Consider the following 12,493-nt stretch of genomic DNA (forward strand, 5'->3'; position numbering starts at 1 on the left):
AACTGGAACATGCTCTCATCTTCCGTTTATTTCTGGTTAAAAATATAGCAATCCAGTGCAGTGTAGTAAAGAAATCTGCTTGAAAGGTAGCAGAGAAACAGCTAAACAGAAGCAAAGCAAGGCAGAGTCTGTAAGACAGGCTGCACCCAAGAAGACTGACGGGAGGTCACACAAAGGCCCCCGGGCTGACCTCGGGCGAGGCCCCTGGTGGGGCGTCCCGCGAGGCCCTGGGCCGACCCTGGCCGGGCCCAGGCACCGCAGCAGGGAGAGCTGACCCAGGCCCCAGCAGTTCTGGCGTCCCTTGTTCTTTTGTTGGACGGGGAACAGCCCTGTAGAGAAGGCGGAGACATGAGGAACCTGTGTTTGTTGACGGACACAAGTTACGCTGCACATCCAGGAGAGGGGGATATGCAACCGCTTCCAGGGAACCAAGCCACTGGCTTCCGACGTGTGTCCCGGACCAGAGCGCTTGGAGGAAGCACTGAGGCGTCTGGAGGGGCTGTGCATATCTGTCAGGGGAGGTTGAGGCAGGCACAGTGCAAAGATGTGAGACCCCATGGAGGTCAGTAACAGTGACAGGTGACGTCCATGGGGCGTCACTGCCAGGGACACGGAAGCCTGAATATACATCCTGCGTACTAAGTGCAAACGCCACATGCTCAGAGCCCAGGCGTGCTTCGGACTGTCCGTGGCCCACGGGCCCGGAGGGGGCACAGCCCCTGGGCCTCGGTGCTCAGACGGGCTGGGTCGGCCCCTGGATCTGGCGGGAGGATGGCTGACGGGGTAAACAATGAGTGGAGCAGAGGACAGGACTGGAGGCCGCCTCCAGGGAGAGCTGGGACTGGCGGGTGGGGTGGGGCTCGGGGGGAGGGTCGCCTCTGTGTGTGGGGAAGAGAAGTGCTCCTCTTCTCCCCCAAGCTGGCAGCACAGACCCGAAGCAGGAGAAGGCTCCCCGCTGGGCCGGGACACGCTCCTGGTGCCACAGGGGCCTCCACCGCCCGGGGGAAGCAGGGCTGGGCTCCCTGCCCGGCTCCGGGGCGCCCCGTGGACAGCTCCGGGCAGCTCCGCCGCCGCCGCCGCCCACACCCCGCCGGGCAGGCCAGGGCCAGGACCATTTCTTCTCTTCTGCCGCTTGTTTGCGGGGACCCCTCTCTCCACATCCAGCTGAGGGTCGGTGTGCTGGCCGCCTTCGCCATGCCACACAGCGCAGCGCTAGACAAGCAAAGGATTTTGGCTAAAATCCAAAAAACATTACCCAGAAAAAAAGGCAAACTGTGAGTAATACCCAATCGTGTTCTTCTGTGGAAAGACTTGGAAGTGGTGGGGCTTCTGAGCACGCGTCTTCCCCTTTTGTTGTTTTGCTTTCCAAGTCCCCATTTATACACTGTTACCATGGAGACACTCTCATCAGATGAAAAAGTTAATAAACAAAATGGCGACTCCAATGTTGAGCAGGATCACCATGACGACGAGAATGGGAGCTGAGCCCTGCAACAGAGAGGAGAGGTGAGGCTGGTGCCCAAACCCCCGCCGGTGCAGCCCCCCGCCGGCGTCCCCGCAGACGTGAGCCGCCCCGCGGGCACCAGGGCCCTGGAGGAGGGCTGCTGTGGCTGGCACCCGCAGGAAGGGTGGGAGGGGCCTGCAGCCTCACCAACTGCCGCACTGGCGTCGCGGCACCCTGGGGAAGAGGCCGGGTCCCTAGACACCATAGCTCCTGGCAGAGTGCGGAGACTGGCATCTCAGACTTCCCACCTGGCGCCAGCGGAGGCGTGGCCAGCGTGCTCCCGTGTCCAGCACGGTCCTCTGTGGGCCTCTAAACGCACACTGGCCCTGTGGCTTTCTGCTGGCTTCAACCACATTAGACCCTTCCCAGAGCCTCAAGCACCAGGCCCCACGCCCGCAGGGATGGGCAGAGAGGACGGCTGAGGCTCCATCCCGTGGTAGCGCAGCCGCTGGAGGCCGGTGTTGCTGAGCACGGCTCCTGTGCAGCCCTGCCCCTGCCCTGCGGGTCCCCCCCCCACACACACACACAAGGCACTGACCAGGCCAGGTTCCTCTCCAGGCCTACCTCACTCACATCCTCACATCAGGAGAGGAGGAGTTCCACAGGCCTGTGCCCAGGCCAGCCACAGGGCTACACCCCGGGAAGAAGCTTCCAGGGTCCCTGACTGCTGTCGAGCTGCCAGGCCACGCTGACCGTGGAGTGGCTGCAAGCCCGGCCTGCCTCAACCTGTCAGGGTCAGACTCCAGAGACACGACAGGCCGGGCAAGTCCCAGAAAGGGCCTCGGTCTGCTCCCCCATCACAAGAGCCAAGTCCTCCCGTCGCAAAAGGCTATGGCAGGCTGAGCAGAAGGACCATGGCCCGGCGGCCCTCAGCGCGGCCTTTAGGAAATGGGATGCGTGCACACAGGAGCCTGCGCGTGCATGCTCAGTGTGACGCTCACGGGGGACCCATGGCGGCCCGAAAGAACACACCGGTCCAAAACGGATGCGTGAGGAGAGGAGAAGCCTATGTCTATACACGGGGTTACGACGCAGCCGTAAAAAGAATAAAGTTCTGGTTCATTCTACAACGGATGAACCCGGAATCCTGATGCCACAGTGAGAGGTGCCCCGAGGCGGCGAGGCCTCCTGGAGGTGGAGGGGCATTCACCCGCACAGCGCTTCCAGCGGTGGGGTGTGGAAGATCGCCCGAGAACTGGGCCGTGCACGTGGGACAGGCGAGCTCCCCGGAAAGCCACGGTCTGAGCGCGGGGGCCCCGGCCGCCCCAGGCCGCTCCTGGGCGCTGTGTGCTCCCGCAGGGACAGGGCACCTGGGCTGGCCTTGGCCAGTGCTGGGGCAGCCACCTAGGGCTTGCTCTCACTTCCCTCCCACCAGACCCCTGCAGCATGGGGACACTCCCGCTCGGGACCAGCGGGCGACATGGCAGCCCTCCGTGGACCGCTAGCCTTGAGCACAAAGCGCCCAGGCCCTGCGTGCAAACTCCAGGAGTGGCCAAAAATGCACAGCTAGACTCCAGAGAGCAGAGGCAGGGCCTTACAAACCAAACCAAACCAGTCAGCAAAACAAGGTCTCGCTGCGCAGCCCAGGCTGGCCTGGAACTTGAGCTCCTCCGGCTCAGCTTCCCAGGGGCTGGGATTACAGACAGCACCACACCCGACCAGCAGAGGTGCTAACAGACATCCCCAGGGACTCCTCCACACCAGGTGACAAGTGCTACTGCCCCAGCTGTCTTCAGGGTGACGTGGCCTGGGGGTGTCTGGCGCTCAGGCCTGACCCCTGTGACATCTAGGCCGGGCCAGTCCTGTCGGAGGGCAAGGGAAGGGCACCCAGGGCACCGGTCGCAGCCCGGCACACCTCCTCGGTGGGGGAGAGGCCCTCCCGCAGCGCGGTCCTGAAGTCTCCCTCCTGCGCTCCTTCCCTCGGAGCCCGGAGAGTTCCTGGGTGTCCAGGGCAGGGACCAGGCAGCCAATCGTGGCTTCCCTGCCGTTCCTTACACTGGTGCGAAAGAGCCCACACGGCTAACCGAGCTGACCGTAGAACCCTGCCCGCCTGCCATGCTGCCCGCCACAGCAGACCCTAAAATAGCGCCCAGCGCCTCGCGCACCCCTGCCCGCTGCCGGAGTGCGCGCAGTGAGCACAGCACGGCCATTCCAGTGGGAGTCCTGCGGCTGCTCTGCAGGGCACGGAGGACCGGCCAGCAGCGAGACTCTGAGCAGAGGCAGAAATGGACCTCACAGGGCACAGGCCCTGCGTCCTAGCGAGGGACTCCGGGGGAGGGGAGCGGGGACCACAGCTGCCCGGGCCACCGGGGCAGACGCTGCACTCTGCTCGGGCAATGTGATAAACCCACAGAACCAGGGTCCCCACCTCTGTCCAGACCGGTGCCCCGTGCCACTGTGCTGCCCACTGACTGCCTCCGCAGACCCGGGCAGCGCCCTGAATGTCTCACCCCCAACGTGTGGGGTGCCTTGCTCGCCGCAGGGGAGGCTGCCGGCCTCAAGGCTCCGTTCTACCAGTCCTCCCTGCCCGCTGGCTCGGGGCGGGTGCAGGCTGGGGGCCCAGGGAGGCCCCCGGGGTGCTGTCAGGCCAACCGGGCCCAGGAGCATGCTACCACCTCCTCCAAAATCCCACCCTGGGAAGAACAAGGCCAGCAGAGGATGTCTCGTGGGCAGCGTCCCGGAGACCGCGCCCCGCTGGGCCTGCCAGTGTCCCGGAGACCGCGCCCCGCGGTCCTGGCCTGCCAGGACTCCGCCCTGCCGCCGCCAGCCGCCCGGCGCAGGCCATGCATTTGTCTCCCTCTGCAGCGCCTCAGCCCCAGGGCCTGCTACAAATAGAAGCACAGCCCGTCGGGCGCTCCTGGGCCAGCACCACCGCCTGGCTCTTTCCCCGGCCCCTGGGCACCACCTACCGTGCTGGACTTGAGCTCATCCCCGTTCTCCTCGTCTGACTCGAGCGCGACAGGCAGGGATTTCTGGGGCGGGGAGAAGGTCAGGTCCCAGCGCAGGAGCCGGGGCTCGGGCCGCTCCCCCAGCCGCAGGCTCTCCAGCTTCTGCACCGTGGGCTCCGTGGAGGCCGGCCGCAAGTTCTCCTTATTCTGGGACTTGGGCCTCAGTCTCTGCAGCCCGGAGGCCCGGTCCTCCGGCCGCCGGCCGCCCCCGGCCCCGCGGCTGTGGCGCCGCCTCTGGGGGTGCGCCTCCTGCGGACAGGCGTCCATCCGCAGCAGGGGCTTCATCTCCAGCTTGTAGTTGCTCGGCTGCTCCTCGTCGGGCTCGGGCCGCCTGGCGCCCCCCGGGCAGGGGGAAGTCCACGAGAGCGTGGGGGGCGGCTCGGGCCGCCGCTCCCGGGGCCGGGGGTTGCCAGGCTGCTTGTGGCCCACGCCGCGGGCGCGGAAGTCCTCTGCGGGCGGGCCGCCGCGCAGGGCGCCGCCGCGCGCGCCCCGGGCGTCGCCCCAGCTGTTGCGGGCGGGCTCCCCGGCCCGGCCCTCCAGCAGCATCTGGATGTCGCCGCCCCGCTCCTCGTCCACCGACACCTGCCGGGAGAAGTGAGCCTTGTTCCTGGCGGCGGGCGCGGGCGCGGGCGGAGGGGTGGCGGCGGGGCTGGCGGGGGGGCTGGCAGCGGGGCTGTCGTCGGGGGTGAGGTCGGAGGGGGTGGTGCCCTTGCGGTACAGCTCGGGGCTCTCCTGCGGCAGGGGTGTCCCCGTGGACAGTCCCTCGAGGTCCTCGCAGGAGACCTGGTGCTTCCGCCTCTGGTACTCCAGCCCTTGGAGGAGAGCACACGGGGGTCACTGGGGGGCCCCAAGCCCTCTGCGGGGCTCCCGTCCCCGACCCCGGGGCTCTGGGGCCAACCGGGCAGGGCCCTGACCGAGGGGCGGGCGGCTCCCAGCCCCTGGGCTCGCGTTGGCCACCGACAGCGTCCTGAGGCCTGGGGAGTCATCTTGGCAAGACCACAGCCCTCCCTCCTCCCTCCCTCCCTTGGTGGGGGACGGGACCGGGGCAGCGCTATCCCAGCGCTATCCCAGATGGCTCAGCCCCGGGACCCTGGGCCCCGGACTCCCTCCCCGGGGGATGGGGGGAGGGTGAGCGGCAGCTGTGAAGACTCGATAGGAAGCCCCCCCCCCCCAAGATGGTGCTTCCTGCACGCCGGGGGCCCGTGCTCAGCACTCATCTCCACACAGTTCACCGGGGCCGGCTGCCACACGGGACACACACAGTCACTGCTGCAGGGTCCGGTGCCCGGCCATGCGCCCAGCGTGCACGCCTCTGGGAACAGGGAGGGGCACTCTGCCGGACACCCGCAGCCCGGGCCCTGGGCCAAGCCGTCGGCCTCACCCTCGGCGGCCCTGTCGGGTGCCGAGGGGCAGGCGTGCGGGCAGCGGCAGCCCTCCGCTGACCCCGTCCAGCGGGGCGGACGGCACCGAAGCCTCGTGACCTGGCCTCCCTACGCACACCGCACACCGCACGCCACACACTGCCACCGCACACCGCACACCATACACTGCCACAGCACACCACACACTGCACACTGCACACCGCCAGCGGTCCAAGGTGCAGCTGTGGGCAGGGCTGGCCAGAGGGGACCTGCAACAGCCCTCCTACCCCGCAGCTTCCAGAAGCCCCGGACAGCAGCCACACCACACGGCTCTGCCTCAGTCTTCCCATGAAGCTGGGCCCCGCCCGCTCCATCTCATCCTCCCCAGCACCGGCCTCTGCCCACGCCACACTCACAGATTCTGGGCTTAGGGATGGAGCGCTGGACCGCCACCGACCAGCAGACGGGGCGCTGGACCGTCACTGACCAGCAGACGGAGCGCTGGACCGCCACTGACCAGCAGACGGAGCACTGGACCGCCATTGACCAGCAGACGGAGCACTGGACCGCCACTGACCAGCAGACGGAGCGCTGGACCGCCACTGACCAGCAGCACACGCTGGGTCCCTCTCCTTGCACAACTGGGGAGACTGAGGCCCCAAGAGGCGAGGGAGGGAGCGGAGCCTGAGGTGCTGGAGCGGGCGGGACTCACCGTTCTCTCTGTGCTGGAAGGACGGCGAGAACTCCTTGGCAGTGACCCTGGCGATCCGGGCTTCCTCCTGCGCCTTCCGGGCCGCTGCAAGAGCCGCCTCCGCCTTGGCCCGCGAGTGGGAGGTCCTGCGGGGGGGGAGGAGGGTGGTGAGGGCGGGGGGGGGGGCCGAGGCCGGCCAGGTGCTGAGGCCCCGCTCAGGTCGCTCAGGGGCCTGGGCTCAGGGGGGCCGGAGCCCCTCTGGCTCCTAGAGCCCTGGAACCTGGTCTGTCCCTCCCTCCATCCCTTCTTCCCCCCCTCCTCTCCCTCCCTTTCCTTCCTTCCCTTCCTCCCTTCCCTTCCTCTTTCCTTCCCTCCCTTCCTCCTTCTTTCCTCCTTCCCTTCCTTCCTTCCTTCCCTTCCTCTTCCTTCCTTCCCTTCCCTCCTTCCTTCCTTCCCTTCCTCCTTCCCTTCTTCCTCCTTCCTTCCCTTCCCTCCTTCCTCTCTCCTTCTTTCCCTTCCTCCTTCCTTCCTTCCCTTCCTCCTCCCTCCTTCCTTCCTTCCTCCCTCCCTCCCTCCTTCCTTTCCTTCATCCTTCCCTCTCTCCTTTCCTTCCCTCCTTCCCTTCCTCTTTCCTTCCTGCCTCCCTCCCTTTCCTCCTTCCTTCCTCCCTCCTTCCATTCCTTCTTTCCTTCCCTTTTTCCCTCCCTCCCTTCTTCCATCCTTCCTTCCTCCCTCTTTCCTTTCTGCTTCCCTCCCTTCCTTCCCTCCCTCCTTCCTTCCTTCCTTCCTCCCTCCCTCCCTTCCTTCTCTCCCTTCCCGTGTCCCTCCCTCCCTTCCTCCCCTCCCTCCTCCTCCTGCAACCCACCAGTCAGCGCATCCTCCATGGTGGAGAACCTGTCCTCCCCTGTGCTGCCCATGCTGGGTGGTGTCCCGCCAGGGCCGCCACGCGCCCCTGCGTGTGAGCAATGCCACAGACGTCTCCTGACTGCCCAGCGTCCTGCCCGGGCTGGCGCCACAGCCAGCGCCCGCGCGGGCACGGACCTGCGCCTCTGCAGCGCCGTGCTCCAGCCCTGGCTCTGTGCGGCCGCTCCGTCCCCACCCAGCCCCGCGGTGCCCCCACCCCGGTCCCTGCCGAGCCTGCGGTGCCCCCCCGCCCCCATCCCTGCCGAGCCCTGCGGTGCCCCCACCCCGGTCCCTGCCGAGCCCGCGGTGCCCCCCCGCCCCCATCCCTGCCGAGCCTGCGGTGCCCCCCCGCCCCCATCCCTGCCGAGCCCTGCGGTGCCCCCACCCCGGTCCCTGCCGAGCCCGCGGTGCCCCCCCGCCCCCATCCCTGCCGAGCCTGCGGTGCCCCCCCGCCCCCATCCCTGCCGAGCCCTGCGGTGCCCCCACCCCGGTCCCTGCCGAGCCCGCGGTGCCCCCCCCGCCCCCATCCCTGCCGAGCCCTGCGGTGCCCCCCGCCCCCCTGTTCCCCGTCCCCTGAGCCCTGCAGTCCCCACCCAGCCCTGTGGTGCCCCCCTGCCCCTGTCCTGCTGAGACATGTGGTTCCCCCTCCCCGTCCCTGCTAAGCCCTGCGGTGTCCCCCCACCGCCCCCCTGCAAACAGAGGCAGCGGGGCCTTGACCCCACGGCCCCTGAGGGTTATGAGGCGTGTTCCCAGCATGGGGCACAGCGTGGCCCAGTCCCGGCTCGGAGGCCTCTCTCCACAGGTCCCCGGTTTGTGGCTCCCAGCCCTAGGGCGGTGACCCTGCCTCGCAGGGCCCAGGCCTCCTACCCCGGCAATGCGGGCAAGGCCCTGGAGCACCCGCGGCCTGGGTCTGGGTCGCTGCGGAGGGCAGCAGCCCCAGAGCCCCGGGGCTCAGCCCCAGGGAGTGAGAGGTGTGTGGGCCGTCCCCCCCACCCCCAGCAGCCCAGCCCCACAAGAGACTCGCTCGCATGTCTCTTTCCAAACCCCAGCGTGGAGACAGCAAGGCGCGTGCCGGACGAACAGGTCTCTGCGCCCTCCCGTGACCGCCCCGACACGCCCTCCCGTGACCGCCCTGACACACGCCCTCCCGTGACCGCCCCAACACGCGCCCTCCCTTGACTGCCCTGACACGCGCCCTCCCGTGACCGCCCCGACACACGCCCTCCCGTGACCGCCCCGACACGCCCTCCCGTGACCGCCCCGACACGCCCTAACACGCGCCCTCCCGTAACCGCCCCGACGCACGTCCACAACACGGAGCGCGCTGTGGAGACGCCTGGCCCACAGGTCCTGTTTTCTCCCAGCCCCGCTTGGGGGAACCCCCACCCCACAGCCACCCTGAGAGCTGGGCTGTAAGTCACACGCTACAATGTAGCACCAAGAGAACACGGAAATGGGGCGAAAGCCGCCTCTCCACACCACCAGGATCCTGTGGCCCACGGTACGGTGCATAAGAGAACCACACCTTCTAGAAGATTCCTAGGGACCCCAGTGGTTGCTATGACAACAAAATAGCAGTGAGGAGGCTGGGGAGAGGAGACCTACTCGGCTTGTTATCAACCATCACCGTGACTTGGGAGCCCGCCCTGCAGCACTGTGTCCCGGGCTGGGAGCAGCTGGGAGGTCGGCCCTCCTCCAGCCCCAGCTCTGGTCCAGCCGGCGCCGCACCGCCTCTGCCGGCCCAGAGACATCAGCGGTGCTGCTGCTCAGCACCGGCCTCTGCAGGGGCCCGGGGGCTGTGCAGCCCATAATGGCTCGAAATGCTCCTCAAGGCGGCCTTCCCCCCGGCCCCCCACAAGCCATGTCCCCCAGACCACGCACGCGGGCCCTGCCGAAGGCTGCTTGGCTCTGAGCCCGGGCACCCCGGCCGTCGTCACGGGGTCTGGAAGCTGAGACCCAGCCTGGCGGCTCCAGCCCGAGCACACCACACAGGACCATCCCCTGGAGGCGGCTTGCCCCGGCGCCTGGCCCACTGCAGCGGGGCCTGCTCCCCCCAGCGCCCCCAGTGCACTGACTGGAGGGCGGGCAGGGAACACCCCGGTCCACCATGCTCCCCACGTCTCTGCTTAGCAAGAACGCCAGCATTAGTTCACCAGCATCATACGTGTGTTTACGTCTGTGTGTTCACACGTATATAGGCAGCCTGTGCTGTGCCAACCCTAAATAATATAAATCAAGGCAAGTGCGTTAATAGCAAAGAAAACACCCTGCCTACGGGCGCCGCGGCTCACACCTGGCCTCCTAACTCCTCAGAGGGCTGAGATGGAGGACTGCAGCTCAGAACCAGCCCTGGCAGGAAGGACTGAGAGACTTATCTCCAGTGAGCCAGCAAAAAGCCCAAAGTGGAGCTGTGGATCAAGTGGTAGAGTGCCAGTCTTGAGCATAAAAAGCTTAGGGACAGAGCCCAGGTCCTGAGCTCAAGCCCCAGGACCTGCAACACACACACACACACACACACACACACACACACACACACACACACACACACACACACACACACACACACACACCAATGCCTCACGAAGCTGCATTCTGAATGAGACTGTCAGGACTTGCCAGGGGCCAAAGGACCTTCCACTGCCCGGCGGCGCTCACCGGTCGCGTGGCACGGTTCTCCACACACAGGACACCCCTGCTCGCAGGCCTGCCTGACGGCCCCAGCTCAGCCCCCAGCAGAGGTGAGGACCCTGTGAGGCCACAGCCAGAGCCCCCGGGGAGTGGCCAGCGCCGGGCACCAGGCTCCAGGGCAGCAGCAGGGAGGGCGGGAACCAAAAAGCCTTGCGCTTGGCCATCAGAAGCCGGGATGGGCGGGCGGGCAGGCGGGCGGGCAGCGGGCAGGGGGGCGGGCGGGCAGGGATTCACTGTCCCATGGTGGAGAGGCCCAGGCAGCAGGGCCTCCTGCAGGGAGCTTGACAGGGGGCCCCGGGGAGAGCACCACGGGCACCTTCATTGATGTGAGGACAGCAAATGGAGACCAGGGATTCTGCTGTAGCACCAGGAGGCTGAGGTGGGAGGATCTCCAGTGTGAGGCTGGACAAGGAGGCTGAGCCGTGTGGAGGCCAGGAACGTGTGTGGGGGACAGGAAGGCTCTGGCGGGAGTGGGGCTGGCCTTGTTCTGAGCTTGGATGCACGTGTAGAGGGAAGACGCTGCAGGGCAGGGCAGGGCAGGCCGGTGTGGGGGGGGGAGGGGAGGGCCTGGCCCGGGCCTCCTCCACTCGGAGCAGTGGCTCAGGGATGCTGACACCAAGCCCACAGCCAGGGCCAGGAAGACAGCCTGCCCCCCTCCATCCGAGAGGCCCGGCCTCCCACGCTACCACGCAGCCGAGAAACAGCCCAGCCCAGAGGGGCCTCTCCCCCAGGCTGCTGTTGCCCAACAACCCCTCCTTCCCCAGGGAGGCAACCCAGGAGGGTCGGGGTCCGTGGGGCGGCCCCGCACACGCGCAGACAGCCAGAGGCCGCAGGATCCCCAGGCCCTCCACAGAGCCAGACCAGGGCCTGCCTCCGCCTCCCAGCCTTCACCCCACCAGCCGGGGCCTCTGAGGACCCCTGGGCCAGGCCATGCCATGCCCAGCAGAGACCAGGACAAGGAGCACTCCCCCCCGTCCAGCCTGCGTGCTGGCAGCCCAGGCCCCTGCTGGGCCCCTCTGGGCTTGGGACCACGCCTGGGCCGCTTCCAGCCCCAAGCAACACACTCCACGGGGCAAGCGTGTCCCCGCACACCCAGCCCACGACTCCACGCTCCACCTGGGATTCACTGGGCTAGAGGGAGGGCTGGGGGAGAGGGCTGGAGGGAAGGGCTAGGGGGAGGGCTGGAAGGGAGGGCTGGAGCAGAGGGCTGGGGGGAGGGCTGGGGGAGGGCTGGAGGAGAGGGCTGGGGGAGGGCTGGAGGGGAGGGCTGGAGGGGAGGGCTGGAGGGGAGGGCTGGAGGGGAGGGCTGGTAGAGCACTAGGCCTGAGCAAAAAGAGAGCTCAGGGATAGCTCCCAGGCCCTGAGTTCAAGCCCCATGACCAAAAAAATAAAATTAAATTAAAAATAAGTAATAAACAAATGAAGTAACCAGGCACAGCATGCACACCTGTAATCCTAGCTACTTGGGTGGAAGTAGGAGGATAATGGATTCTAGGCCAGTGCAGGTAAAGGGAAATGGGACTACCTCAAAAACAACAGTAAAAGGCCTGGGAGCATGGCTCAGGTAGTAGAGCCACTGCCTACCAGGTACAAGGCTGTGGGTTCAATCCCTAGTCATGACAGACAGAGACACCCAGAGGCATGTGCGCACGCACACACATACACACACACACACACACACACACATGCACACACACACACGCACACTCACACGCACACTCACACACACACACACACGCTCTCACACTCTCACACACACGTGCACACACTCACACACACTCACACACACGCACACTCGCACACTCGCACACACACGCACACACACTCACACACACGCACACACACTCACACGCACTCACACACTCACACACGCGCACACACACACACACTCACACTCACACACACACATACACACGTCCTTTTTAAAATAAAAGAGGGAAGGTAAACCTTCCTCCAATCTCTTCCCCAGCCACTCTGCTTCTGCCAGGTAACCACTGTTGATTCTGGTAGATTCTCCTTCACCGATTTCTATTTCTAGGCATGCACACCTGATCTGTGACATCAACAGGCTTCTCCTGCGTATCTGCTGTGTGGCGTGTCCTGTCCCTGTGACCCTGCCGACACCCTCGCCTTGAGCTCCCAGCCCGTCTCCCACAGGTTCAGCACACCCAGCCTAACAGCATCTAAATCTGAAATAAAAATGGCTCCCAAACCTGTGAACTCCTGACAGCCCAGGACACCACAGCTGGGAGATTCCACAGAGAATTCCCCTCAGTGTGTCCCAGCCAAAAACGCAGAGAGCAGCAGGGCCAGCGGCTCACGCCTATAACCCCTAACTAGTGAGGAGGCTGGGATGGGAAGATGGGGCTTCAAAGCCAGCCCAGGTGGATAAACCCGA

General features: G+C 66.3%; 1 protein-coding gene across 1 annotated transcript in view; it reads right to left on the reverse strand.

Moving 5' to 3' along the window:
• Positions 1-3: 3 nt before the first annotated feature.
• Positions 4-12,493, reverse strand: part of LOC138822839 (junctophilin-3) — a 38,122-nt gene continuing 25,632 nt past the window's right edge. The window contains exons 3-5 of the mRNA XM_070015786.1: positions 6,526-6,650; positions 4,414-5,264; positions 4-1,488 (exon numbers count right to left, since the gene is read on the reverse strand). Of these exons, the coding sequence (XP_069871887.1) occupies positions 1,408-1,488; positions 4,414-5,264; positions 6,526-6,650 (1,057 nt within the window). The 3' untranslated portion in view covers positions 4-1,407. The remainder of the gene's footprint in view (positions 1,489-4,413; positions 5,265-6,525; positions 6,651-12,493) is intronic.

Source organism: Dipodomys merriami, unplaced genomic scaffold, assembly GCF_024711535.1.
Source record: "Dipodomys merriami isolate MVZ:Mamm:240054 unplaced genomic scaffold, mDipMer1.0.p SCAF_116, whole genome shotgun sequence".
NCBI classification, from domain to species: Eukaryota; Metazoa; Chordata; class Mammalia; order Rodentia; family Heteromyidae; genus Dipodomys; species Dipodomys merriami.